This window comes from Heteronotia binoei, chromosome 6, assembly GCF_032191835.1.
Source record: "Heteronotia binoei isolate CCM8104 ecotype False Entrance Well chromosome 6, APGP_CSIRO_Hbin_v1, whole genome shotgun sequence".
Classification (NCBI taxonomy): Eukaryota; Metazoa; Chordata; class Lepidosauria; order Squamata; family Gekkonidae; genus Heteronotia; species Heteronotia binoei.
The window spans coordinates 91,855,991-91,880,410 of NC_083228.1; the positions used below are offsets into that span (position 1 = coordinate 91,855,991).

General features: G+C 40.8%; 1 protein-coding gene across 1 annotated transcript in view; it reads right to left on the reverse strand.

Moving 5' to 3' along the window:
• PER2 (period circadian regulator 2) overlaps positions 1–11,940 on the reverse strand; it is a 29,215-nt gene extending 17,275 nt beyond the window's left edge. Inside the window, exons 1-8 of the mRNA XM_060242162.1 lie at positions 11,247–11,940; positions 8,946–9,100; positions 7,256–7,377; positions 5,384–5,585; positions 4,095–4,146; positions 3,080–3,222; positions 2,504–2,582; positions 832–938 (exon numbers count right to left, since the gene is read on the reverse strand). Coding sequence (XP_060098145.1) covers positions 832–938; positions 2,504–2,582; positions 3,080–3,222; positions 4,095–4,146; positions 5,384–5,585; positions 7,256–7,377; positions 8,946–9,100; positions 11,247–11,482 — 1,096 coding nt within the window. The 5' untranslated portion in view covers positions 11,483–11,940. The remainder of the gene's footprint in view (positions 1–831; positions 939–2,503; positions 2,583–3,079; positions 3,223–4,094; positions 4,147–5,383; positions 5,586–7,255; positions 7,378–8,945; positions 9,101–11,246) is intronic.
• Positions 11,941–24,420: the final 12,480 nt, after the last annotated feature.

Genomic DNA, 24,420 nt, shown 5'->3' on the forward strand with positions numbered 1-24,420 from the left:
AAATATAGTAGTTAGGACTGAATATGCTGTTAACCTTAAAGCAACCTCTCCCCCCCCCCCCAAAAAAAAAGTAGAGCACAAAGAGTAAGACTTTGTGGGTTATTAAAGCCATCACCATTAATCACATATAGAACACTACTGAAAGCTAGGGCAGACCACCTGTGCAATGTCAAAATCATATTCAGCACTATCTGAAGCATCTGAAGGTAGCACCACATGGAGAATAAGGTCATAATGAGACAAGAATGATAGTTATTACATGTGTTCCAAAGGAAGGGTACTAAAAGCTTCTCACTGGATGAAAAAGCTGCAAAGGCATTGCTACTCGCTGAAGTCCAGGCACAGGAATGGGGTAAGGAATACTTCAAAGACTAGGGACCTATATTACTACGGGGGTTAAATTTCACTTGTGACTAGTGAGTCCATTCCATCTGGACTACTAGGCTAGCTAGCCATTGTTGTTTGCAGCCTTGGTTGCTTCATTCACATCCAACCCCCAACAGAAGTCAGTGATTGAGAGCTGAAGCTATAAGGGTGAAAGGGTAGGGAGTGTGCGTGTCTGAGAGAGAGAGAAAGAGAGAGGGGAGAGGTGTCCATCGATGACACATTAAATTTAGCATAATCCTGTATAACAGATTTGAGTCCACAATGAACAGAGGCAGTGACAGAAAGGGGATATATTACTATTTCAGGCATTATATTAAGATGATGTTGCTTAAATTGGCAGAGCACTTGAAGATGGAAAATCCTAATCCTTTACTGTGTTGCCTTATTTATCTACTTGCAACCAAGCTCTCAGAGAACACATTATTCACAATTAGAAGAACCTACTTTTCTTGTGAATTGCTAGCATTAAAGGTCTGTCACTTGGATGGAGATGCATTAAGACAGGAGTTCCAATTAAGTCTTGAGGTAAGTATCCCAAAAGAGGCACCGCTCTTACAACGAGAAAAGGAAAAAAAAGACTTTGTCATCACATAACAGGCAGTTATACACATATATACATAAGCATACATACACTCACAGTTTACTAACGTCCTGTAACATCTCATTGCTTATGCATCAGCATTGCCATTACTAGTACAAGACAGTCACTGCACCAGCTTTTTCAACAGATTAGATGGATGGCCTGTTCCTAGCTCTTCATTTTCCAAAAAATCCTATTGTATTCTCCCTCTTGCCTTCTAGTTGATCTAAATTCCCTGTTGAGGAAGAGCTTCTTTTCATACACTGGTCATCTCTACTGTCTCCTTCCAAATATTCCAGAAATTCAGACCTCCTATTATTTCTGTGCACCTATTTCCTGAGTATAATTTCTGCTATGCTTGCACCCCAATCTGTTCTGGTGGCTTGGGGAAGTCTAAACTCTGAACTCATTCTTCCCCTTGACATCTTCATGCTCCCAGTAACAGGCACTGCAGCAAGTAAAGAAAGATCCCAGCACAGACAGGCTTCCCAAATCTTCTGAGCAGTTCCTGCCCACATCTACGGAAAAGTATCCAACCGTGTCTCAGTATTCCATGCATGCATGCAATCATAAGAGTGCTGAGGTACAGCACACCCTTGTGGCCCACAAGAGCTTGTTTAGAGGTTCTTACCAATCTACTTCAGCAGCCACTTTCCACTCCTAACAGAGGCTCTGATAGGGCACACACTTAGTGTCCTGTGACTTCTCCTACTGCAGATAAGGTTGTTCAGATCTCAAGGAATTATCAGTGGTTCTAATGGGCAAGGCCAGTTAATAGCAAGAGATGGAATGACAGAGGGAGGGACAGGACTGGTAGAGGGACTGCTCTGAACACTGCACTAGATCATGATTAATTCTGGGTGTATTTGAGAGAGTTCATGTCCATACGTCCCTATGAAGAAAGGTTGAAATGCTTGGGACTCTTTAGCTTGGAGAAACATCGACTGCGGGGTGACATGATAGAGGTTTACAAGATAATGCATGGGACTGAGAAAGTAGAGAAAGAAGTACTTTTCTCCCTTTCTCACAATACAAATACTCGTGGGCATTCGATGAAATTGCTGAGCAGACAGGTTAAAATGGATAAAAGGAAGTACTTCTTCACCCAAAGGGTGATTAACATGTGGAATTCACTGCCACAGGAGGTGGTGGCGGCCACAAGCATAGCCACCTTCAAGAGGGGTTTACATAAAAATATGGAGCAGAGGTCCATCAGTGGCTATTAGCCACAGTGTGTGTGTGTGTGTGTGAGTGTGTATATATATATAAAAAATTTTTGCCACTGTGTGACACAAGCTGCCTGAGCCTTCAAGGACGTGGGTGGGAGTCACTGCTGAGTTGGCTGCTTCAGCCCCAGACTCCAAACCAAGCAGTCAGGATTCCCACACAGAGTGATTCCATTGCTCATTCATTAAGAACCATTATACAGTTGGACAACCAGAAATTTTGTGTCTGTTTTAACAATTTAGTAACTACTACTGTTTTTTGTCATGAGGAGCTTAAAGTAATTTAATACAGCAGTTTATGGAGCTTCACCTTTCATCTACATCCTGGAACAAACAGCTTGGTGTATGAGTAGTTGTAAATATTCTTTTATTAGGAGGGATTCGGGGTGCTGAAAGAGAAAGAAGACACAGTTTAGTAGAAATAAGAGTACATATTTAGAAGCTGATACATCTATAAGCCAGACAGATATTATTCTACCACAGTAATCTATTTGCTCCCTTCTACCCATTCACCTTATGATAACAGACATCAGCTATGCAACTGATACTCTACGTTTGTAATAATTATATACATTATCTATAATTTGAAACAGTTAATAAGTAGGCAACTGACAAAAATTAAACTACTTTCTGTTAATTGAATCCACCACATTCAAATTTCATTAAAATCAATGTTATTAAGCATTCAACTAATAAATCTCATTTCAAATAAGCATAGTTAGAACTGAGCTGGGTTTTTCATTAAAGGAATACTCTTTTGATTTGTATCTAGATGAGAAATTTCAAGGGAAAAACTAAGAATTATATCATTATTATTTCTCAATCAATATGTGTTGGTAAAATACCAACCCTTTTTAAAAAATCAGAATTACTTCTGTATTAGTACCTTCATAGCCAGAATGCACCTTTTCTGCAAACAATACACAACAAAGCTGATCTTCTGTATTCTTTGTATTTTGCACTTTGATAAGATATGGAGTCATACGAAATGGGTGGTAGCAGATCTTGTTTTCATGTTCTTTTCCCGCACTAGAAATTAAAAGGCAAGATAGCTTAGTTCCTAAATTTTGTGCAAGCTCTAAGTATAAAGAACTTTTCAGAAGATGCTGAAATGATACATAAAAAGTTAAAGAGCGGCGAGAAGTTTTCTGTGCACACGTGGAAGATTTTTAGTTTCCTTTCTTATGGCTAAGTCCAAGCATTCCTGGAAAGTCATTGGTCAAAGTTAGGAGACTCTGCAAAGTGGTATTCTATGAGATCAAGGGCTTCTGCACAAAAGAAGAAGCCATAGCTCAGTGGTAGGAGCACATGCTTTCTATGAAGATGTTCCTAGTTTCCATTCCCAGAATCTCCTGTTAAAGGAGACCAGACAGCAGGTGTTGCAAAAGACCCTGAAGAGCCACTGGCAGTCACAGTAGCCAGTACCGGGCAAGATGGCCCAGTGGTTTGTCTTTGTATAAACAGAGCTTCTCATTTCCTAAGAACATGCACTTGGGCCTCATTGGAAACTAGCAATTATTACTTGTAAAGTTGGTCAGTAGTACTTTCTATAAAGTCAATTACTAAATTAAAAAGTTAGATTCAGCTTCTAGGTAAAACTCCTGAACTCATGTATTAGTTTAATCAAGTTGCCAACCAATGAAAATAAGATTCATTGCCAACTTCCTGCTATTACAACAGATCTCCAGGCAAAAGAGATTAGTTCTCCCGGAGAAAACTGCCATTTTGAAAGGTGAACTCTATGGCATTATACCCCACTTAAGTCCCTCCCCTCCCCAAATCCTGCCCTCCTTAGACCCCACTCCCCAAATCTCCAAGTATTTCTCAATCCAGAGCTGGCAACCCTAATTCAAGCAAAGTGTCTCCAGCCCCTCCCAACTGGCAATTAAAATTTGCTTTACCTGATTCGACAGAAGAAAGATTTCTCTTCCATGCACTCTTGGGTGGCAGACTCTGGAAGAAAATTAAAAGGATTTTGTAATGCAGTTTGAAACTTTTACTTTGTTTGGAAGCCATCCTCTCTAGCCAGTCACCTTGAAAAACATTGCCCCAAACCTACAAACAGGAAGATATTAGTGGCAACAGAAGGCATTTGGGGTCATGGAACACCCTGCCGTCTCTTTTTTCAGGTGGCTCCCTTTAAGCCAGCACTGGCGATCACAGGACCTTGTGAACAAAACACCTTGGAATATGGATGGGGTCACGCAAGTAGCAGAAATCAGGTCCTTTCTGTTGCACCAGTGGAAACCTTGCTCTGCCATATCTCTTTTGCCAGCAGAAAGAAATTCTGCACAATCTGCTCTCCTTATTGAAGCCACTTGGGCTGCTGGCATTTTCTCCATGATCCTCCTCTGACACTCAGCTTTAGCTTAGATCCCATACCTTTGCTCAGCACACTTGCCTCCAGATGCTGCTGAGGCAGCCCTCTACTGCACAGCCCCTTTCTGCACAGGTAGGTACTTTGGGCTCACTGAAAAACATTTGAATTGTGCAAGCAGAAGTACCCAGTGTGACAGAAAGCAAACTCCATAGTGGGGGACTGCCTCTGCAATGCCTGGAGAGAAGTGCTGATGGAGTGGAGGTATACCATCCAAGTCATTGCTGTTTCAGAGATCCTAGGGATGCTGGAGAAAAGAGTTAAAATCTGCCATTACAGGCATGTTGTGCTTGTGTGGTTCCAACCCAACACAAATGTTGCAATATTTAGGCACAATGTGCAGCAGAAGGATAATAGAAATTTACCTACCAAGCATGAGAAGCTGGGGCAGGGGTGGGAATGCAATCCTGATCTCTTCGTTGCTGTCAAAAAAATCCCTGAATAAGTTTCCCATCATCCTTATTTAATACTGATCAATATGATTTGAAGTTCAATTAGGAATAAATAATGCATATGGTTTAACATGAGATTTCAAATCTCTTTTAAAAGGGTTGAATATAGGGATCGCACCACCCCTGTACTGCTGCCTATCTGTTTCTGGGTACAATTCAAAGTGCTCATTCTTTAAGGCACTAAATGGCTTGGGGCCATGATACCTTGAGACATGGCAAGTAGGTGGAGTCTTTAAATGGTAATACACATACAGAGTACTAGATGTATAAAAGTGTTCAGCAGGCAATACTCTTTCAGATTTGTTGGTGACAGCCGTTACTGCTCTAAGGTATGTTATTGCAGCAATTGTTTCAAACTTACCCACTCCATTGCAAAAACTCCAAGATGGCAATCTGTAGGGCGTAGTAGAACTGTAGAACACACTGACATCCTGGGGTGCCAGAAATTCCACAAATTTGGCATTTTTAAAGAAGTCTTTCTTACAGTGAAGAATGGAAGCAGCCTGATCTGATATGTACAGGATTTTTCCAGTAGCCAAAGAAACAGCAACAGCAAACATATCCTAGCACACACAAACAAATTCCCAAAACATAATTTAAACATTTTAGTCTGGAAAAATCCACCTGACTAAGAAATATTTATTCTGTGCTATAAAACAGGACTAAGGAAACAAGATAAACTTGGGGAGTTTTGTTACCACATTAGCAACTGCCAATATATTGTAGCAAAAGCAAACAAACATATTCAGAGTTATAAATCCCAGTAAATGCTGAACTTTTTCCTAACATTAAACAGTATTTGCTTTGAAGAAGATGAAGAAGAAATTGGATTTATATCCCGTCTTATACCCTGAATCTTAGAGTCTCAGAGCAGTCACAATATCCTTTACCTCCCAACCCCCCCAACAACAGACACCCTGTGAGGTGGGTGGGGCCAACTCCTACAAAAGCTATGGCTGACCCAAGGCCATTCCAGCAGCTGCAAGTGGAGGAGTGGGGAATCAAACCTGGTTCTCCCAGGTAAGAGTCTACACACTTAACCACTACATCAAACTGGCTCTCATTTAACCCGGATTTGAAGCCAATCACAACTATGGTCCATGTTGACAGACAATACATAGCAACTGGTGATGTACGTGTTAGGAGACGGTTAAAAGAATACCAACATTCCCTTTTCCTGACCTCTTAACCATAGTTATGGGATTAGGAGTATTATACCCATTCCAAGAAGTTTAATCAATTTTGTCTAGGGCTAAGGAACTTTCTCTGGAAGGAGTAAGAAATAATACTGCTGAACACTGCCTGTACAAGTCTGCAAACCAAAAAAGTCTCTTGAAAGTCCATAAAGCAATGCCAATATATTTTCCTACTAATATTTTGGCAGATGGATGCATTATATTTTACAAATGTGGTCTTTGTAAGAAATAATGTGTCCATAGGGTTTTCAAGGCAAAATACATCTTATTTATTGATTTATTTCTTATTTTTATCCCATCCCTTCCCTGGCAATCAGGGCTTGGGGCAGTTAACAACATAAATCGATATGCCAATAAAGATCTATCTGTCAACATAAATACAAAATATAAATAAAAATATTCTATAAAACAGTTTAACACACTGGCCCTCTGGTGTTCAGAGGCAGTTTACTATTGCCTACCTCTGTGTAGCAACCTGAGACTTCCTTAGTGATCTTTCATCCAAATACTAGCCAGGGCTGACCAGCACTGATTAGTTTCAGAGATCTGATGAGATCAGGTTAACTTGGGCTATTTAGGTCAGGGCTAGCAGCCAGTATGCCCCATAGAATCATAGAGTTGGAAGGGACCTCCAGGGTCATCTAATCCAGCCCCTTGTACAATGCAGGAAATTCAAAAGCACTCTCCCCACACCCCCAGTGACCCTGAAGCCCTGAAGATGGCAAAAAACAAACAAATCTCCAGGATCTCTGTTGAAACTGGTCTGGAGACAAATTGCCGCCTGACCCCCAAAGTGGTTAACAGCATTTCTCTGGATGTGTAAGAAGGGGTCGTGGGAACTAAGCACTGATGCAACCCTTCCTACCTTCCTTTTCATGCTCTGTCTAAATTCATAGAATCAACCCCATATAAAATATTCCTGATTATCTATTGTGTGATTACTGTTGAATCTGGTTTCCTTTAAAGGCTACAATTTACTCCCCCCCACAACTGCTGAAACTCTTGATGCAACCTTTAAAAGGTGTGAGGCTACTCACGGCATTCTTCATGATGTATTCTGTAGTAATATTATCGATCTCTTCCACAGTATAAGATAATATATCAAGATTACAAGGATAGGTCTTGTTAATCATCATCATCTGGTAATATTCTTCATTTGCTATGTGAGGAAAGTAAACAGCATATATGTTTAAAATGGTACTGTTTATACTGAGTCCAGTAAAAAAAATGGAGTTCTGATTACAGTAGAAAAAGAACTCAAACTTCATTATACTCTCTAACTAAACAAGCCACAACCTACACAATTGTCTTCCTCAGCGTAACAAGCTAGATTTGTTTTCTGTACTCCAAAGGTTTGATATCCTTAGTAAGCAGACATAGGGAACTTGAAAGTGAATCTAATATTTCATGATGATTGACTCCCATATAACCCTCCTTTATGGGATATTCATAAGCACTTCCCACTGGAGTACACATGCAGTGAATACAATAAACTGTCAAGCAATGATGACAAAAGCGTTAATATGCTGCCATATTTGAAAGCTGCCTTGGAACAAGGCTTGTTCTGAGAATCTCAAAGGAACAAAGGCATTGTGGTAGAACTCTGCCCAACGATCATAATGGGACATCCTACACTCATGGCAGATTGACATGCTTGAATGTTTCACCCACTAGTATCCGCCTTGAGCCTGTTTACGGGAAAAGGCGGAATATAAGCCTATTAAATAAATTTAAAAATAGTAATTTTAATAAAGCAGCAGGGGCTCTAAAACACTGCCCTACCAACATTTATTTTAAATTTTTACAGGGCTCCTTTTGCAGTAGAAAAGAGCAAGGATGATTTCTCACTAGCATTGCTCCACCTCCAGGCGTCTGTTTCCCCCTCCAGTGCAAGTGATCAATTTCCCACCAGTTATTCTGTGGGTGCATTTTTAAGCGTAGCTCCCTCCAGTTCCCCTCACAGCTTTGTGATGCTGTTTTTTAAAGATTAGGACACCGCAAGGAGAACTGGAGGGAGATGCACTTCAAAATGCGCCCGCAGAGCAACTGGTGGGAAATCGATTGCTTGCGCCATGGAAAAACAGAAGCCTGGGGGTAGAGCAAAGCTAGTGAGAAATCGGTACAAGTAAATTTCGGTACAGTAGCACCTTAAAGACTAGATTTTCTTAGTCTCTAAGGTGCTATTGTACTCTTGCTCTTTTCTACTGCTACAGACAACCATGGCTACCCATCCAGGGCTTATTTTGGTAAGTCCCCAGCACATGAATACAAACATCAGGATTTCCAGTCTTTTAAAACATGCTGAGAAGGGACAAACTATCTCAAACTGGCTGGCCACTGTGTGAGACAGGATGCCGGACTAGATGGATCACTGGTCTGATCCAGGAGGGCTCTTCTTATGTTCTTATATAGAAGAAGAGGTGCCTCTAAGGTTTTTGCTACTTGCTTTGCTAGCTTACCTCGGTGTGACCAGGTGGCACCATTTACATACACAAAAAGGGCAGTTAATTTGATGTCATTCTGCAATAGCTTTAACTTTTAAAAATGTATGTGCACACTGAAGAACAACAACAAAAAATAAGCAAAATGCATTTCAGTTCAGGTTTTTAAAAATTGCTAGGATATGCATCCAGGCAGCTGCAAAACTCTATATTAAAAATCTTCCTTCTGTAGTCCAACAGTGCAGTTTAATTTTCACTAGTATTAATGGAAATTTAATATGTTTACCTTTAACTTGCTTAATACTTCTAAGTGCATACTTTAGAGTTGCCAGGATACAAGATTTGCCTTTGATCCTTTTATCTGGAGGAAGATGGCCTTTCAGTTCTTGCAATGTTTTTATCAGTTCCTTCTGGGTTTTGGATTTAGAAGATAAGTCACTGCTAAACAAGGTAAAACAAACACAATTGTTTTAAAATTCTGTACTGTGCAAAGCCCATGTTTTTAATGCATGCTAAACTAACAGCGTAAGGATAATTTTAATGAAAAAAAAGGCCAGTAAGCTGCTCAAGATATTAAAGGTTTGTCATTTTTGTATTACACAGACTATCTAAAAATATGGTCTGTCAGTTCTTCATTTACTTAGTAATTGTTGCTACATGGATAACATTCTGAATGTACCATCATTAGGCATCCAACAGTGTAATCCTATGAAGAGACACTTTCTAATCCCATTGACATTACACTTAGGCTGAGTAATTGTACAGGATTTCAGCAAGTCCAGCACGTACATATTAAACACCATGTTGGAACAAGCCAACTAAATTTTAATTGACTTGTGTTGTTTCAAAGGATGTCAGAAACAAACAGCACCAATAGAACTGGTGAAAGTATCTGGGAAACATAATAGCCCCACCAGATCAGACCAGTGGACCAATTAACTTTCCACAGTTTTATAATAAGGCTACGATGAGCAGTGATATCAGTTCTAATTGCCAGTAAAGTTATGATGCAGTAAATGGCAAAACTCAAAGGGCCTTTGCTTCCTTCCTCTTAATTCACAATTAAAGGACCATGGACTTGTGTCTTCAGGCTCTGGTCCTTTAGGGTGAAAATTCTCTACTATCAGTCTTAAATGTGGCTTAAGTTTACATTGCTACTAAGCCCAACTACAGTTATTGCTAAGCAAACAAATTCATCACAGCTTCCTGGAAGAAGAGGTCTGGCAGCGTGGAGCATGCAACTCCTCAGTCTCTAAACCAGTTATGATATCAAGTAATCTATATGCACAAAGCCCAAAGTAGAGAGACTGTCTGTACAGCCCATTCTTCAATGGAACTGTCTCAACCCAGGCCTTTAAAAGAAAAGTCTCAGCACAGTACAGTTGTCTCAATGTAAGTGTATACATAAATATGGCATTTTTAAAAACTAGTATTTTGATCGAAGAGGTGAAATTCAGTGATACACTATGTTAGATATCACATTAAGAACAAAAACATTGGTCCACAGAAATAAAGCTTTTCTGAGAAAATGAAACAAGTTTATAAATATTTCTAAAAAAGTCTTGTTATGCAATGTGACTGAAGGTCACTGGAGGTCACACACATTTGTTCTTTGTTTTAATGCTACATTTAGGGGTTTTAATTGTGATAGCAGGGCCTTTTTTGAGCAGGAATGCAGTTCTGGCTGCCTTGGCGCCAGGGGTGTGTGGCCTAATATGCAAATGAGTTCCTGCTGGACTTTTCCTATAAAAAAGCCCTGTGTGACAGTAATGCCTTCTAGCAACTGCCCTAGCTTACCACGTCCTCTGGTTAGAGAAATGAAATAAACTTCATGATAAGGAACTGAAAATGACTAATCTTTGTACCAATTTAAAAGATGTTCTGCCACCACAGAATCAACTATACTACTGATAACATGAGATATTTATTTATTTCGAATATTTATACTCCAGCTTATCTCCACAAATAAATATATTGTAATTCAAATGACAGGCAGCAAAGCAGAAGAAACTAGGGTTGCCAGATGCAACTCAAGAAATATCTGGGGACTTTGGGGGTGGAACCAGAAGCAAGGCTGTGAAAAGCACAACTGAACTCTAAAGGGAGTTCTAGCAATCACATTTAAAGGGACAACATACCTTTTAAATGCCTTCCTTACATTCGGAAATAATGAAGGATAGGGGCACCATCTTTTCGGGCTCATAGAAATGGGCCCCCTAGTCCAATCTTTTCAAATCTTGGGGGGTGTTTTGAGGAATGGCACCAGATGCTATGCTGAAAATTTGGTACCCCTCCAGCAAACAGTCCCTCCAGAGCCCCAGGATAATTCTTCACTATACCCTAAGGGAATCAGTCTCCACAGGGTATAATGGAGTGCTCAGCAGACATTTCCCTCCTCCCACCCCACTTTCTGATAACCTTAAAGTGGGAGGAGGGCCTCCAAACCGGGGGATCCCCTGCCCCCACCTGGGGATTGGTAATCCTATAACAAACAATTCTGTAGCTACGCTGGTAAAAGATGTAGAACATCCTAGTATGCACAATTCAAGGATTAGAGTCACAGTTTAGCTTCAGAATTACAAAGTACCTTTTACAGCTGTCTAAGGATTCCACAATCATAGCTGTTTCTTTTCTGTTTTCATCAACTTCATTACTACAAGACTTGCATCCAATGGATTTGTCTTCATTAGTATCATTTCCATTTGATCCACCACTCATCTCAATATCTTCCTGAAAAGCATCCAGATCGTGTTCATTCTTCATTTGAATATCCATGTTTTCTGCAGGCATTTTATTGTCTGCCATTTCCAAATAGCTACTCATTTTGGCTCACAGCTTAAAAGCTGAGGAGTGCCAAACAATGGTTTTGCTTTCACAGAGTTCAATCTGCAGCTCAGACTGGTTTCTCAGTGATACAACAGAGTTCCTGTATTTAGCATAATTGGGAGTATAGCTTCAGTATTTTTCAAGCCATATTTTTACATTATTTCAAGCCCCCAAACTGCAAACAATAATTCACAAACCTAGAATGAGGGTTTGTATGTTGAAGAAATAACAGTTGTTTTCAAGTGTAGGCTCTTGTTCTTTGAGAAGAGAAGCTTCTTTAAAAAGCAGTCAAAACATTTTGAACTAAACATGTTTTAAAGGCAATAATCATGTTAAAACAAAGTACCACAAGTTAGTTTGATAGCCTTCAGCAGATTGGTTGCAGGAACAAGACCACAATTTCATTATTTTAGTGCAGTCTGAAGTCACAAGGGAGAGATGCTGCAAGAGACACGAAGGCCTGGGGAAAAAATAGAAATATTATAAAAACATGGGGGGTTTTCCCAAGAAACTTTTTAAAAGTTTTTTTCCTGGTAAAAAAAAACTATGGAAAATTTGGGGGACACTAAAAAAAAAGTCCTATGAAAGATTTCCTGAAAACAAAGTCAGTCCCCACCTTTCAGGCAGCATCATAACTGATTATAAATCAGAGATAAATCTGGCCAGCTACGCTGAATTTGATATTGATTTTATTTATTTATTTGATTTATATCCCGCCCTCCCCACCGAGGCGGGCTCAGGGCGGCTTACAACATAAAAACATAGAATAATAAAATTAATAATTATTAAAATACATATTCAATAATTTACAGAAGTTAAAACAATTAAGACAGAAGAAACAGAGACAGTCTATTAATTTGGTGCTAATCTGATGGTGACCAGCTTCTTCCGAAGTTCTTAAATGCCAGTCAGTTGTATGCTAACCGGAAGAGGACAGTCTTGCAGGCCTTGCGAAACTGCCCAAGGTTCCGCAAGGCCCTCACTTCATTCAGTAACTTGTTCCACCAGCAGGGGGCTGTGATTGAAAAGGCCCTATCTCTGGTCAATTTCAGTCGGGCCTCCTTTGGCCCGGGGATTACTAGCAGATTTTGTGATCCAGATCTAAGTACTCTCTGGGGAACATGTGGGGAGAGACGGTAGGTAGATAGGTCCTAGGCCATATAGGGCTTTAAAGGTGATAACCAGCACCTTGTAACGAACCCGGTATACTATTGGCAGCCAGTGCAGTTCCCGCAGTCCTGACTGAATGTGCTCCCACCGGGGAAGCCCTAATAATAGCCAGGCTGCAGCGTTCTGCACTAGCTGCAACTTCCGGGTTTGGCACAGGGGCCGCCCCATGTAGAGGGCATTACAGTAATCCAGCCTTGAGGTGACCGTTGCATGGATCACTATTGCCAGGTTGCCATGCTCTAGGAAGGGGACCAACTGCCTTGTCCGCCTAAGATGAAGAAATGAGGATTTAGCAGTGGCTGCTATCTGGGCCTCCACTGTCAAGGCAGGCTCCAGTAGTACCCCCAAACTCCTGACCTTGTTCGCCATTGTTAGTGGTGCACCATCAAAGGCCGGTAGGGGAATTTCCCTTCCCAGACCACCGCGACCCAGGCAAAGGACCTCTGTCTTCGCTGGATTTAGCTTCAGTCTACTCAGCCTAAGCCATCCAGCCACGGTTTGCAGCGCCAGGTCCAGATTTTCTGGGACGCAGTCAGGCTAGCCATCCATCAGCAGATAGAGCTGAGTGTCATCAGCGTACTGGTGACAACCCAGCCCATACCTCCAGGCAATCTGGGCAAGGGGCACATGTAGATGTCAAACAGCATCGGGGAGAGCACCGCCCCCTGAGGCACCCCGCAGTCAAGCGCATGTCTCCGGGACAGTTCACCCCCAATCGCCACCCTTTGTCCCTGACCATCAAGGAAAGAGGAAAGTCATTGTAAGGCCAACCTCTGAATCCCCGCGTCAGCGAGACGGCGGGTCAGCAACTGATGGTCGACCGCATCGAACGCTGCCGATAGGTCAAACATCAGTACTGCCGAGCTGCTTCAATCCAGGTGCCACTGGAGGTCATCTACCAGGGTGGCCAGCACTGTCTCCACCCCATGGCCTGGGCGAAACCTGGACTGGTGGGGATCTAAAACGGAAGTGTCCTCCAGAAAGCTCTGTAACTGCAGCGCCACTGTCTTCTCAATAATTTTACCCAAGAAGGGTAAATTCGAGACCGGCCGGTAATATGCCAATTTGGCCGGGTCTAATGTTGATTTTTTCAGGAGAGGGTGGACCACAGCCTCTTTAAGAGGTGTTGGAAAACGCACTTCCATAAGGGATCTATTCACGATATCCCATATAGGATATCTGAGTTCCCTCTGGCAAGCTTTAATAAGCCAGGAGGGGCAAGGGTCCAGAGCACAAGTTGTAGGGCGTGCAGTAGAGAGGATCCTGTCAACTTCCTCTAGACTGAGAGTACTGAAGCAATCCAGAACAAAACCAGAAGACAGGCACTCAAGTTCACATACTGTCTCCAATGTGGCGAGAAGGTCATGGCAGAGCGACGAGATCTTATCTGCAAAGAAATTCGCAAAGGCCTCACAGCCGATCTCCGATTCCTTAGAATTTGACCTGCCTTATTTAAAACTTATTAAAGGCAAGGACATTAGATTTACATATGACATCTCATGAAGAGGCACTGAGTCCCTACATCCCATCAGCAACAGTAAGTAGCCAGAATTTAATTTTCTTCACATATTTCTTGGCTTTTAAATTTTTAAAATGTGTGTGTGTGTGTGTCTGTCTGTATGTCTGTCCCTGGAAGTCATGATTTTCTGGCAACCCTTGGGGGCTTGGATATTCAGGGAGGTAGCTTGCTATTGCCTGCACCTATGTCCTGGACCTGGTATTCCTTGGAGGTCTCTCAATCCAAGTACTTGCCAGGGTCAGCCCTGCCTAGCTTCTGAGATCTCATGAGATTGGGCTTGCCTGTACTATCCAGGTCAGGTTTCTTGGCTTTTGGGGCAAAAAGACTGCTTCATATTCAAGCCTATATTGTAGGAAAGTGTTGCTTTTTCTTGTGTATTGATACAATACAGGAAAAGCCAAACTCAAATGAAACAGGAGAAAAAAAATCAAATTTTCATTAATACATAATTGACACCCTATCAATCTGGACAGACATCCTTGAGGTAAACAGTTTGTGAATTTAGCAAAACTGGCAGCTAGTTTCTAATTCTGAATTGAAGAAAATAAAAATTCTGTTCACAAAGAATATATTCTTAAGACTCTTTTGACCTCAAAGAGAGCAATAAATGTTTTCTGAAATTTACATCTTGTTAACAGGACATCATCAGATTAAGACAGAGTAATGCTGCGCGAAATTATTTTAATCTGAATTTAGGTGCATAGAAAGCAATTGCAGGGGTACACTGCCAAAACATTCTCAAAAAGTCCCCAAATAACTTTTAAAATTAATTTACTTATTTTTGGTACCACTGGCAGCCTTAACTAGTTATAGCTTTGCAACACTTTTTGTGTGCAAAGAAAACAAGAACTCAGCCTTCTGCTACAAGCAGTGAGATCATAATATTGCCAGGTCTGGTTGCTATGGGAGATCATTAAGGTCAATGTATGAAGGCATAACCTGAATTACACTGCAATATAGCTACACCTCTCTGGCTATGTAACATCCTCATTGATTCTTAAAATAAGACAATTTTTTAAAATGGCCCAGAAGCAAAACCAGATTAGAACTGCAAATAGACTACAAATGGTACCAAAGAAGTAAGCAAGAGATGTGGGAGTCCGGGCTGGAATGCAACTAAAATTTGGCCCTTTTTGTCACTTCTTCACATGCCTTTGAAACAAAGCCTGCAAAATAAGGAGAGGAGTATTTTTAGGGAGAAACAATATTAACCTTATCAAAGTTTCTCAGAAATCTCTGAAATACTGCAAAAATTTCTGAATTATACTGGAAAGTTTTAGGGTTCCCCCTCCCTCTACACTTGCTGTTTTACAACTCACCCCTAGCTAACATCTAAAATCCATGAAGTAGCCAGGCTCAGAATATCCCATATGTACTTAAACTTTGTCTCTTCTTCCAATCCTAATCCTTGGCCATAAAAATCTGAGCACTTCTAATCTAGAACTATAAAAGAAATACCAGGGCTCTCAACAATGTTGACTGTAAATATATCTGAAGCACAAAATGCCAAATGTGCCAAACCTGCCAATCTGTAACAAAATATTATTTACCCAGAAACTGACATATTCCAAATCCTTTTTCGCAGTAAGAAAAGGATTTTGCCAGCACTTGCTAGATGTATATTTAGATTCTCAAATCAAGTTGAGGGGATTATTCTTAGGTCAGAGTTCTTACGAAATTTAGAACCTCTTATACTACTAAGTAGTATGTAGCACAATTCATTAGACAGAAAGAAAAGGCAGAATCCCAGGAATGGAAAGGTATTTACTGAAGGGTTTTGTTTTTTGTTTACCACAAAAAACAATGCTAATCCCTCCCTGCTCACAACAGAGAAAACTAATCTTCAGCTGCTACAACTACTAATTCAGCAGACTGCACATATTTAAGGTTAAGACTGCAATTCATAAGCATACTTACTAGGAAACCAGTTTCATTGAGCTTCCAAATAAACACTAGACTGGGGAAAACATAATCAATTCCTCTTTATTATTGCGCTGTCCAAAGCTAGTTTTTCTCAGCAAATTTTCCAATCCTGAAGAATTTGTGGGACAGAAATTAGGCTTGGCTTAGCCGTAACACCAAACCACTGGTTGGCCTGCAGTGAGCTGTGCTGAAAAAATCGCCCCTCCTCTCTTTTGTCAGCAAAACTACACGTGTAATAGAGAAGTAAGAATGCCCCCTCCTTTTCCACTCTGGCTGTCATGTCACATTTTCACCTGGAAGTGATATTGATTAATCACATGACATCTCTCTAGTCCTGAGGCTCCAGGGGACAGGCTAGGTGATGGCCTGGCAACCCTTTCCTTTTGTTATTAAGCTCCTCTAAAAAAAGGTCTTGAGTTAAGTCAAAACAAATATAACATACAAAACAATAAACAATAAAATATAACATGCCAAATTAAAACCCATCTCTGTCATGGTATAGAGAAAACACAAGTGCTACAATTTGGCAAGAGAACATGTTATTTTCTGATTAGTGTTTGCCAACAAAAAAGAGATCACATGGGATTTGGCAAGAAGTTGATCAGGACTGGATCTACATGATTTTTGAGGGGGGGGGGAATAAGAAAATGGCGCCCCCTTATGGGCCATTCTATGTTATGGTCCCATAGAATACAATGGGCTCAATACCCAATTTGGCGCCCCCCTCTGTCGGTGACCGGGGCAAGCACCCACTTTGCCCCCCCCCCCCGATCCGGCCCTGCAGTTGATATATACTAGGATAGGTGTAATCCAGAGGTCCCCGATTGGCATCCACTGATCAGAAAATAAGATGAGCCAATCTATGGCCTCTATTACTCCAGACGTACAGAATCAGTAGCAATCAGAATATAGAGTTTTGGTGAAGCACCCTCCAAGCTCTGCAGTTGGTAGGATATTCAGTCTGCCTAACATAAAAGCATGCCTATAGCCAGCAGTTGTAAGGAGGTTTAGATATGAAGGAAGGTCAGGACCAAAGGAGGGGGAGAATTCCTACTGGAAAACAGCATACTTGCCTTGCAAAGGCCTCTGTAACTCAATAACCCTTTCCTTTATCACCTTTACAGCTTCAGAATAGCCCATATCCCTAACCACAACCAAAGGGAAAACCCAAGAAACTCTAATCAATTATCCACACATTACCCCATACAATTCTAAATGCATCTTTTTCAGTCAGTGTAAAAGACCCAAACTCCAATCAGAGTGCAGTCCATGCCACACAGCTTTGTACTTCTGCTATCTGGTCAAAAATTGAAAAAATAGGCAGTCAATGGACTCTGAGACTCCAGGTCTGGCAACTCTAGGATGTGTGTGGAAAACATGAAGACGAGCTCTAACATTTTAAGACTATTTAGATATTTTTACCCTATCCTGTTTTTTTCTCCAATGGAGATGTGATAACAGCATTAGAACAAATAAACCTTTTATTTTTCCAAGCACAAACCATAATAAAACAGAACTATTTAATTTTTAAAAACAATTTCACTTATGAGGTTATGAAGCAGAGCCAAAGTAAAATTGTACACTGTACAAGAGAAAAACAGTAGTAATTCATGTGAATAGTACTTATATTACTATACTTTAACATGTTGTAAAAACCCCCAAAGATGGTTCTAATTGAGCCTCAACTAAATAGGATCAAATTGGCAGAACATTTTAATTCCACAGTCTCATGCTGGAGCTTCTTCAATTAGAAACATTTTTGCTAATTATTTTCTAGAGTACTGTTACTCTGAAGCTCTCAACAGTATCCAGGGATATTGATATGGTGTCAACAGCCATAGCTGATAATGGACTGTGGACTGCCCAGGAAATCACTGGATCCTGATACCAGAGGATGGGCTGCAAAGGACAGGCACTCATAATGAATAGTGCCAATGCCTGAAATGGTGAGATGCCCACAGCTATCTGTTTGTATGCTTTGTATAATAGACAGAAACATCCCTGTTTGAGGCTTCTGGTGTGTTCACAGAGATCTACTCCAGGATAATAGTCTTTCAGGGAATACTATTCTGGCAAATAGCTATAGAAACTTTATAATTATCACCATCTTCTACAGAGATAGCTGCAAGCCCCCAGAAATATATGCCACCGATTGGTGGGTGCAGCTGTGGTAAAGGTAGTCCCCTGTGCAAGTATCGAGTCGTTATCGACCCACTGGGTGATATCACATCATGACGTTTTCTTCGCAGACTTTTTATGGCATGGTTTGCCATTGCCTTCCCCACTTTACCCACAGCAAGCTGGGCACTCATTTTACCAACCTTGGAAGGATGGAAGGCTGAGCCAACCTTGAACTGGCTACCTGAACCCAGCTTCAAATGCAATTACTATGCTCTCTACCTCTTGATAAGTGGTCTGCCCTTTTAAAAAGTTTCCACACTCCTGAATAAGAATAGTATACTGACCAGGAACTAGAGACATAAAATTTACATGAAGCCACAGGGGGAAAAAACCCTGCTCATTTTCCATTTCCCCTCCCCCAGGGTACTAAAGGAATTTGTTGATATAATTGCAGAGCCTATGTCCATTATTTTTGGGAATTCTTGAAGAACAGACGAGGTGCAAGAAGACTGGAGGTGTGCAAATGTTGTCCCCATCTTTAAGAAAGGGAAAAAAGAAGATCCAGATAACGGTTGACCCATTAGTTTAATGCCTATACCTGGAACTATTTTAGAACAAATGATCAAACAGAAGACAGAATAAAGATACAAGTCTTGACAGGTCAGAAAACTGCAATAAACTAGCAAAATGAATTTCAACAAAGATAAAGATCAAGTTCTGCATTTGGATAGGAACAAATCCAATGAATAATTATAGGATGAGGGGGACTTGTCTTGGCAGTAGTACCTGTGAAAAAGATCTAGGGTCTTAGTAGACCATACACTGAACATAAGTCAGTAGTGTAATGTAGTAGCTAAAAAGGCAAATATGATTTTGGGCTACATTTATAGAAGTATAGAGTTCAGATCACTCAAAGGGATGGGATTGATTTACTTTGCTCTAGTTAGATCTTACTTGGTATCATTCTATTGTTGGTCTTTATGTTTTTTGCAATATGCTCCTCATAGTCCCTTTTTGCCTGCCTGATCACAGTCTTGCATTTGATTTGCCACTGCCTGTGTTCCCTTTTACTAATCTCACTTGGACTGGTTTTCCACCACTTAAAGGAGTCCTTCTTACCTTTTACAGCTTCCATTACTTTGTTTGTTAACCACGCAGGCCTTTTCTTATGTCTGTTTGTGCCTTTCCTAACTTGTGGTATGTATTTTATCTGAGCTTCTAGGATTATAGTTTTAAATAGTGTCCAAGCTTTCCCAAGGGTTTTGCCTGTATGTACCTTTCCTTTCAGTTTCCTCCTCACATGCCTCCTCATCTCAGTGTATTTACCCCTTTTAAAGTTAAACGTGGTTGTGGCGGTCTTTTTGGACAACTCCCTATTTATACAAACGGTGAAATCAATAACATTATGGTCACTGCTCCCAAGTGGTGCAATCAATTTTACATCTCTCACCAAGTCTTGGGCATTACTTAGGCCAAATCCAGGATCGCCCCACCCCTGGTAGGTTCTGAGACCATCTGCTCCACAGCACAGTCATTGAGAGCATCAAGAAACTCAATCTCTTTCTCTCGCGATAACAAACTCCCATAGTTAAATTTCCTTTTGGGCCCTCTATTTCAACCCAAAGCATTTCTAAAAGTGAATCTAATTCTCTGACCTCAGTCTTACTGGACATACAGAGCCACCCCACCTCCAACCCTTCCCTCCCTATCCTTCCGATATAACTTATATCCAGGAATCACCGTGTCCCACTGATTCTCCTCATTCCACCAAGTTTCTGAAATTCCCACAATGTCTATATTTTCTCCCAACACTAAACATTCCAATTCACCAATTTTACTTCGAACACTTCTAGCATTTGCACAGCAGTTCATCAGTGAAACAGGTTTCTTAAGGAGGTACTGGATTCTCCTTCTTTGGAGGTTTTGAAGCAGAGGCTAGAGGGCCATATGACAATAATGTTGATTCTTTGAATTTAGACAGTTCATGAGAGGGACAGCAGGAAGGGATGAGTCAGTGCTTGGCTCTCATGACCCTTTCTTACATGCCCAGGCAAATGCTGATCGCTGCTTGGGGCCAGGAAGGAATTTTCCTACAGGCCAGACGGGCCAGGGATCCTGGACTGGTTCTGTTTTTTCCTTCTGGGCATAGAGTAGGGGTCACTGGAGGAATGGGTATAGGTGGGAGGTAGTTAAATTTCCTGTATTGTGTAGGGATTTGGACTAGATGATCCTTGAGGACCCTTTCCAGCTCTATGTTTCTATGTACAACTGTTTATGGGGAGGCAGTGCTTAATAGACAGCTGGCCGTAGTCTGGACTATAAATTATGTTCTTTGATAACAGCAGAGCTGAGGAACATTTTTAGGGTCTACCTGTTCAATACTGAAGAATGAGAGATTTTATGGTTTGTCCTTCCATGACTTTTCAGCATTCCCAGATGTAAACTGGTGTTTTATTGACTGACACCATACTGTTATCTAGTCTATATGTTGAGGAACCACCACTGCTCTACTCCTGCTTTTTAATCTCTTAGTCTATTTGCTTGGTTGAACTTTACTCAAGTGTATCTGCTCCGACCTCTCAATTTCTCCCTTCTCATATTCCCGCATTTGTTCTTTCCCCTTTGCCAGGCTCAGAATTAGAGTTCAGTCCTCTCTACCTATTAAAGTTTATGTTCCATCAGAGACTCATTTTGGAGGGCTGTTTCCTCTTAGTTATCCTTTTCAGTTTTCATATGCAGTTACCAAGTCTTAAAGGTGCCACTGTTCTACTGCTTCAGACCAACACTGCTACCCACCAGGTTAAATCTTTATGCCGAGAGGCTTTTTGTTCCAGTTTTTTCCAAACACTTCAGCACACTTTCTTCAAGTATTTTCTAACTCTTCTGGTTTCCAGAAGGCTGGCAGTCTTTATCCCTATAATTAGTCAAGATCTGAATAGGCCTGTATGATTTAAAATTAAACCTAAATTATGAAACACTGTGTCACAATTTAGTGAATTGGTCCATTGCTGTGTATAATAATTCTTCTAAAACAGGTTTTTCTGCCAATGAAAACCTATTGCAACTGTTCACTATGTATTGATCATTTGGGAAAAACTTCCTTGTGAATTAGTAATTAGCAAATAGAATACATTACTATACATCAAGTCTGCACACAAGACTCATGATCGCCTCACTATTTATACCCTGGGAAAAATTCCAAATACCCTTTGCTTGTGGACCTTTTTAACCTACAGGGACAAAGTCCATGAAATTCCTGCATCCATATTGGTCATTTTTTGTGGATTCAGCTCTAGCTTTTCCTGCTAACCTAAAAGCCATGAAATAAGATGAAATGATGGGACAGTGAAAGTCTTATGTGCTGTTACTCATGAACTGGTTAAGGGAATAGAGCAAAAAAGGGAAGGGGAAAACAGAAACAGGGCCCAAAATAGCAGAAAAGAATGGGAGTAGGCTGTAAGGAAGGCCGAGCACAGAAGAATAGATGCTTCTGAGTTGTGGTTCTGGACTTCAAGAAGATCTAATCAGTCAATCCTTAGGGAAATCAACCCTGAACGTTCCCTGGAACGTCAGAAGATGAAGCTGAAGCTCAAATACTTTGGCCACCAAGCAAGAAGGGGGCACTCACTGGAGAAGACTCTGATGTTGGGAAAGACAGAAGGCAAAAGAAGAAGGGGATGGCAAAAGATGAGATGGCTGAACAGTTTTACTGATGTAACTAACATGAATTTGAATGGACTTTTGAGGAATATGGAAGACAGGAGGGCCTGGCGTGACTTGGTCCATGGGGTCACAAAGAGTCAGACTCGATTGTGTGACTGAACAACAAAGGGCTGCCAGCCCCGCCCCCCCCCCTGGGTGGGGGTTCACCTGCTTTTGTGGGCTCCACCCCACTGCCAACCAGTTGAGTGGCAGGGGAAACTCCATCCACAAATGCCCTCATGTGGCAGGATGATGTCACCTGAAAGTGATGTCATTGTGCCACCGATGCTGTGCAGCGAGCTCAAGTTTTTAAGCAAAACTCTATGGTAAAATGAGGCTCAAACCATAGAGTTTTACCCAAAAACTAGAGTGTCGCCACATGACATTGGTGATATGATGATGTCACTTTCAGGTGATGACATCACTTCAGGCACAGCAGACGCTTCCAAAAAGGCCCAATGATCCTCCTGCCGGCAGAAAGGTAGGACCTGGCAACCTTAGACAAGAGAAATTTGAACAACAGAAGTAGCAATACCTGGATTAAATGCATTTTAAAAATGCGTATGGGGCATAGAGAGGAAATAAAAGTAAAAGAGTGGATAACTGATGCGGCTGTGGAGGCTAATCCTTGGGACTGTCTCTCTCAGTATTCTCCTGGAAGAGTGTTACACTCTGGGAATAAGAACCTTCTGGTGGTCCTTGGCCCCAGAGAGATCCGACTGTCCTTGACTAGGGCTAGGGCTTTTTTGATCCTGCTCCCTGCCTGGAGAACGCTGTGCTTGAGAACATCCATGCCCTATGGGATTTACTACCTTTCCATAGGGCTTGTAAGGCAGAGATGTTCCACCAAGCATTCACCTGAGGACAGTGATGGTCTGGCACTTTCATATCGCAACCTCCCCACTTACCCCTCCACATCCCTTCCACCCCAGGGTGGTGGTGGGAAATCTTGGACAGTGTGTTATTCTACTACTGTTGTTTTAAGAACAACATCAAAAATACTTAAATTTATTATTTATTGTATTTGCCTTCTGATGTAAGCCGCTCTAAGCCCTGCTCACAGGGAAATGAATATAACAATTTTCTTAAAAATACAAACCAAGATTTTTTAAAAAATATTTTATTAAGTGTGCATCTATCAGCATATTTATATATCTCATATAAATACACTTCATTTTTTCGTTTGTTGTCTTCTACCAATCACACTGAATACTAATAAATAAACTTCTTCCTCTTTATCTTATTTCCTTTCTTTATCCAATCTCACCCGATCCCTGTACCACTTATCCTAATTCATATTTTAATCATCATTATATTCTTCCTTTTTGTTTCCAAAACTTCTTTACTTCTTCTCGGACTACCATCTTTACACACTTAATTTTTTAAAACTTTAACTATCTTCTGTAAAAGAAAGCTGGACAGGGTTACCTCCATAACTGGGTGCTGCAGAAAAATCTCTACAGTCAGAGGTCTTGGGAGGGCACATCCACCACCTCCAAACTAATTAATTGGCTTTAACAGTTCCATTCCCATTTATCATATCTTTATCCTATCTTCTATCTATATACTATTCTCCAATTAATTGCTCTCAACTTCTCTTCAAGAAAACATAATTTCCCAATTCAAACTCTTTCAGTCTTTTGTTTAATTACATTATCTATTAATTCCTTGCCTGATACCTCATTTTATGCAGTAAAAGCTTGATTTTCCATATTGACCACTAGATGGCCTAGCGATAACCATCTATACTGAATTACGTTATCACATAGAATCTTCGTTGTTTCTCTGTCTCCTCCTTGCATTAATTACTTTAGCTGGAATATCAGGAAATTAAAAAAAATGATCTTGTCTTCAAGGCACAGTCCCTGTTTTTCCCTGGTGATTTTAAAAAGTTTTTTCTTCATCTGTAATTGTTTAATTTCAACAACAATGTCCGGGGAAACATTGTCAGGAGCCTTTTTGGAAATATTTAGACGGAAGGCAGAGGTAACAGTCTCTTGGGAAGACTCTGCTTCTCCTTCTGTGAGAAGAATCAGCCATCTGTAGTAAGGTTTTCCTCCAAAATCTCTCCAAAATTTACAGATATTCCATGAAGCTTGGCCTTTCTTTCTCTCAGTTTTAACTCCTGAAGTATGATCTTATTTTTGGACTCAAAATCCTTAAAGTCTTTCAAATCCTCTGCTGTCTTTTTTGCCATCTGATATGCAGCTTCAGCTTTCTTATCAGTTGTTTTCAATGCTGCAGTGAGTTCATCCAATTTCTTGTTAATTGGTTAGACTGACTGTTTAAGAAGTCCAAGTTCCCTTTTTAATTGTCCAATCTCTCTGCTAAGCAACCTTATATCATTCTTAATTTCATTCTTTGTCTCCGTTAGGGCATGCGATATTTCAGTCTGTTCGCTTTGGGGAGGGTAACTCCCTCCCGCCGCCATTTCCTCTAACAGAGAAGTCTCCAAGTCAGAATCTTCAGCTTCTTCTAAGTCCATATTACCCTTTCTAGG